Source organism: Mytilus edulis, chromosome 1 (genome assembly GCF_963676685.1).
Source record: "Mytilus edulis chromosome 1, xbMytEdul2.2, whole genome shotgun sequence".
In the NCBI taxonomy this organism is placed as follows: Eukaryota; Metazoa; Mollusca; class Bivalvia; order Mytilida; family Mytilidae; genus Mytilus; species Mytilus edulis.
In genome coordinates this window covers 626,569-632,568 of record NC_092344.1, presented here as the reverse complement: position 1 = coordinate 632,568, position 6,000 = coordinate 626,569, and the positions used below count along the sequence as shown (strand labels likewise).

The following is a 6,000-nucleotide window of genomic DNA, read 5'->3' as shown; positions in this document are numbered from 1 at the left end:
GTACACCTTACAGTCCTTCCATACACCGAATATATTAGCCCTATTGCTTATAGTATCTGAGATATGGACTTGACCACCAAAACTTAACCTTGTTCACTGATCCATGGAATGAGGTCGAGGGCAAGTGAAAACTGTCTGACAGACATGAGGACCTTGCAAGGTACGCACATATCAAATATAGTTATCCTATAACTTATAATAAGAGAGAATTCAACATTACAAAAAATTTGAACTTTTTTTTCAAGTGGTCACTGAACCATGAAAATGAGGTCAAGGACATTGGACATGTGATGACGGAAACTTCGTAACATGAGGCATCTATATACAAAGTATGAAGCATCCAGTTCTTCCACCTTCTAAAATATAAAGCTTTTAAGAAGTTAGCTAACACCGCCGCCGTAGCCGCCGCCGCCGGATCACTATCCCTATGTCGAGCTTTCTGCAACAAAAGTTGCAGGCTCGACAAAAATTACTGATTCAGGTCGATTTTAGAACTTGCCTCAGACATTGTTGATATAAATCTTTGGTATAACCGTATAAATTTCATAAGGATCCTACAATCTGAATAATGAACACAAGAGTGCTTACAAAACCAGACAAATCTTTTCCCCCCACATTGCACTGTGACAACAAAGAGTAAACAAAACGTGTATACAGACTGATGTTTTTATTCTACAAAGATCATCTGTAAAGGCACATAATCAGCAGTACATAATAAATATCACAGAATTAAGAAACAGACATATAATATCAGCAGTAATAAAATCAGCATATTTTCAGCAGGGGATCCAGAATTTTCAAAAGGAAAATCAGGAAAATTTACTCAAGACAAATATTTTACAATTATCTCTTGGATCGGCCCTGAATTAGAAATAACCTATAGAAAGGGATGAGCAAATTGAGTTAATATACATTTGAGGCACTTTAAGATTATTAATGATTAAATTTGTAGTTAAACTTCTATAAATTTGTGGAAATAAATTGTATTTCTAATATTTTATCACCAGATCAGTATTGTACGATAATAGCAATTTTGTTATATAGAGACAATAGCATAAACAAAACTTTGAACAATTGGCAAGTTACTCATGAAAAAAGTTAATTTCAATTTCAACAAAAACATTTTTTTAAACAAAACTGCACAAAAATATTCATGTCTCCAGAAGCTAACAGTAACCTTTGTTTTTTTTCCAAGTGCAACAACCACATGCCTCATATCATGCTATTATGCATGTACTATTATTCCAAAATAGTGTGGAAGTAATTTTCAGATTATAAAATAACATTATACATTAAAGCATCTGTTTAACAACCCTAATATAGGAGTTGATCACAAACTAAAGCAGGCAAATAGCACAACAGATAAATGTAAGAAGATATACATGGTGCATTCAAAACTACCACCACCCATTAACAAGTAAGATGATTTAACAGTGTTCTAAGTCAGTTAAGATATTATATTAAATAGTTAAAACAGCACCAAGAGAGAACAAAGGAAAAAACTTCTTTTTTTATTAAATAAATCTTGAAAATGCCACAATCATACATATACCAGGCAACCAGCCCCCTGCAAACATTTTTACTAGTTCCAAATCACTGGGGTTTTGAATAATTTGAAGTAATAAACACTTAATTGAGATGGAAACAACCCTGCCTTTTGAACTTAATTTTACCTCAGTACTGTTATCAGAAATTAACTAGACTTGAATAAATTAAGTATTGGCTTATATAGATTTATGTAACATTTGATTAAAACCAACCAGAATATTTTAATTTGATGCATGCAAATATCAGTCTGGTTGTGAGTTACTTCCTACAGAATAAAAGTTCAACAAAGTTTATGTGGCAAAGTGTACTTAATCTCTATTTGCTGTTGTGTCGTCACTGAAAGCCAAATATACATTTAAATACAATGAATAAAAAATCATAGAAAATGGAAACCGGTACTATTTTTCAAATCTATTATGTGGAATATATGATGAAAAAATGGAAAACTTTAATTTTAGAATATTTCAGGTACTCAGAAAAATATATCAATTTTCTGTTGTCTTATTGTAATTTTAAACAAATACATAAAAGGTCAAAAAGTCATCCGGCATTGTAACAATAAACAGGACATAAATTGGCACAAACATATAATTAAACAATTTGGCACAAATACAAACCAAAATATCAAACCAAATACAGTTATTTAAAAAAAAAGATACTGCAGGAATTCAATATTTATGCAGGAATTTTTTATTCTAAAATTTTAAATTCAATATGAAAAAATATATGAATATTATAAATATGTAATAGAAAGGGCACTTAGGCTGTATGAAAGTGAGCTTGAAGCATACAAATTCAATGATACAAAAATATAACCAATAATAACATATATCTGTCAAACATTCATATCAATTTGCCATTTGTGCAAAAATAAATTAATCTACATGTCGTACAAGAAAGTACAATGTATATTCAGTAATTTACAATTTTTCTAACGAAATCAAAATCTGTTACAATAGTTATATAAATAAATATATAATTGCAAATTTGACACTGGCATACACCACTCCATTTAAACTTCATCCAACAATGATATTGTCATGAGTTATCTTCCCTGTTTTGGTTCCTAGATTGAGGATTATCTCCCTTAAGTAACAGTTCCCTGAAGTCTTCTACCTGGGGCAGAGAAATGTCTTTTCATGTCTAGAATATGGTAACGAACAGGTGACGGCGAATGATCCACATACTTCTCATATCCTCTGAAAAATATATAAAACAAACATACAGCTTCCCATAAAACAGCTTAATCTGAAATGTGTTTCTGAAAATAGCCTGGCATTAGTATTGACAATCACAAGAGTCCTTTTTCACAAATGAATGACTTGTGATTTTTAAACTGTTTCTTTGTCTCAAAGACTCACAATCATTTTGGAACCAAGGTTAGTTTATCATGGTAAAAACAAACTACTTCCCAAACTTCTATAATATATACAAGATATGTCAATTCTACCATAGTTATACAAAATCTACTTTTCATTGAATAAGTGTAATTTTTCATTAACAGGTGACATCAAAATAGTTATGGTATCAATGTGTAATAATTACTTTAAAAAGGAAAAAATAATTGGGAGAAAATGGATTTAAAACAAATATAAAATACTACAATGTACAACAGAGTGGTGTTGCTTGTTTGATTTTTTGTTGTCAATGGGTTTTACTTTATTGCTACAGGTATTTTTTAGGGTTGATGGTTAACATATTTCATAAGTTCTGAAAATTATGGTTCTCAAAGTAAAAATATTCTTTAAATTATGATTGACATTCTTTACAGATTCCTTTAGATTATTGTTCACATGCTTGATGAACTTCAATCAGGTTGGTTCATAAACATTTTGAACATTCGGAAGATGATAAACTCTGTTTTGAATATTCCTTAGATTTTGGATTCTAACATTTTCTAATAAAGAAATTTGAAAAATATCCTAACTTTGAAAACCACTATAAATGATATGATAATGAATGTATATTGTTGTATTTAAGGACTAGGGTAGGACTTGTGCATCAGCTAGTGAACTAATAGACAACTTTCGAGTTCAATGCATTTCCGTCAAAAACTCTGGTTTTAGTGAACGTCATTTGTGCGTTTAGGGGCGTCGTCACTTCCATTTTAATGTTGAGCGAGTGGTTGGAAATCTATAATTCTATATTGTACGAATTATTCGGCAAATTGAATTCTCAAAATTGACAATCAGCACTGCTGTCATTAGGGAATTGTCATTAAGTACCTACAGTACAACCATTATTTCTAGTTTATCCTGCACAACGACGATCACTAAGACGCTTGATGAACGTTAATAGTGCAGGCTTACAGGCGAGCCCCTCTATCTGGTAAATGACGTCATAAAGGCGCGCATAATTGACGAGTTTTTTCCGGTGACAGATGAACTCGAAAGTGGTCTATTGTTTGAAATGTATATAGGAAGAAGTGACAAAGATAAATCACTATCATATATATGTAATAAGATATTGGGATTGTTGAAATTTATGTAAAATTTGGATTTCCCTATGAACTGTAAATACATGGGAGAACCTGTCTTTAAAGTGTCTGTAATTACCTGTAAATCAACTAAACGAGGAACAAAAGTCCGATGACGCTGAAGTCTGTTAATAAAATAACATGCAGTAAATAGACAGACCATGCACTATTAACAATGAATATATATGTTTAATATAATACACAGACCATGCACTATTAACAATGAATATATGTGTTTAATACTTGTTAACTAATGTTATACAATTCTAATACTAGTCTAAAATACAGTAAAATAATATAAGTCTATCAAATGAAATAACCAAACAAGATTGAATGAAATGCATGAGCTTAAAGAAAACATTAACAATATATAATTTCTTCTTCTCTATCTCGTGTAGTAATAGGTTCTGATTTTTTGATAATATGTTATAATCATCATGACATGGTAGCTTAAATTCAAATCATTTCAAAGTTTTCAACCTTATTTGAATCAAATCTTTATTAAACTATCAATTTCTCAGTCATATGGAGCAAATTCAAGTTCAAGTTCAAGCTACCACACATCTAAATGGAAAATGAGTCAATAAAATAATTTTTAAGTAAATTCTTTTTTTTTTATCCTGAAGTTATTGTTATATTGTAGATATAGAATGTGACATTCATTTTTCAAAAATTGATAAATTATTGATTAATTTTACCAGTTTTTGCCTTAAAAAGTTGTGTACTTCTTTTTTTTTTTTTTTGAATAATAGAAACAATATCAAGAGGAGTGTTAAGATAAGCTTAAAACAAAAACATAAGTTAAAGACACATAAACTTTAGACACCACAACAGCATTAATCATTTATATCAGTTCACATTTCATTATGAACAATGGCTATAGTGCATAAGATCATTTAATATATTCTTCTGATAGATTGGTATTAAGATTTGTTGTGAATTGGCTTGTACTCAGATACATCCACTTCTAAGTAATAATACATTTCCCAACACTTTTGCAGCAATCTCATTACAGTGCAACAATTGTCACCATCAAGTGAGGTGAATTTAGAAATCATTTTCTTTCAACTTCAATATCTACTTGAATAAAAAAATATGTGAAGCCATGCCAGCATGCAAGTAGTATCTATTGTATTTCCTATAAGGACCTTTTGGATCAAATGTTTTGCCTATTTTAAAAGACCTTGTGGATTAACAACAACATTTTTAACCAAATAAGCTGGGTTTTTTTCACCCAAAGATAGTTCTAAAAAAACACTTTTACAAATGTTTTCAAGTACTGAGCTGCTTAACAGTTCTCAATGTTAATGATCACTGAACTGGAGTATGTTAGTCCTTTTAAATGTGTTATACTGAACCACTTTTTGATTGATTGATTGTTGGTTGCTTAATGTCCAGTTGCAAATATTTCATGCATATTCAGGACAAACACCTTTTTTGGTGTAATCCAAACTGGTTGTTATCTTTCATTATACTAAATTGGTCAAATTTCAAATTATTAGACAATAAACCTCATGGGAGAATCTTTAAAATCTGAGTTTTAATGTCCAATTCTTAATTTTCTAAATAATTTAAGAAGCTTGAGATGGTATGTCCTGAACTGTTAAAGGACTTTGTATAAGTGAAAAATCAATAAAACCAATGCAAATAATTGTTATCCGAAGTTTCAAAAGTAATATTATGTTAAAAAGTTCTGTGTGACTTTAGTTCCTTCTATACACTCTTTAAAATGTAATATTATTTTTACGGTTTATCATTTTTCTCTTTCTTTTGAAAGAGTGCCTATCTTGCATAGCTTAATTGTTTCATTTACTTGGTGGATATCAAAAATATTTAAAAATTGCAGCCCTAAATTACTGCATGTAACCCCCTTGGGCATAATTTTAGAAAATAATATCAATAATCCAAAAGGTAGTGAACCTTTGCTAAAATATTTGTGCATGTATTGCTTCACTACAAAATCAATCCTTCCGTCG

General features: G+C 30.2%; 1 protein-coding gene across 31 annotated transcripts in view; it reads right to left on the bottom strand.

Moving 5' to 3' along the window:
* Positions 1-652: 652 nt before the first annotated feature.
* LOC139521003 (uncharacterized) overlaps positions 653-6,000 on the bottom strand; it is a 33,808-nt gene continuing 28,460 nt past the window's right edge. For 10 of the 31 annotated variants that reach the window (XM_071314174.1, XM_071314216.1, XM_071314305.1 and 7 more), the window contains one exon: positions 653-2,747. In XM_071314174.1, coding sequence (XP_071170275.1) covers positions 2,636-2,747 — 112 coding nt within the window. In that variant the 3' untranslated portion in view covers positions 653-2,635. Of the gene's footprint in view, positions 2,748-4,103; positions 4,150-6,000 lie in introns of all 31 variants that reach the window. The other 21 variants (XR_011664000.1, XM_071314296.1, XM_071314258.1 and 18 more) reach the window with 4 other exon arrangements.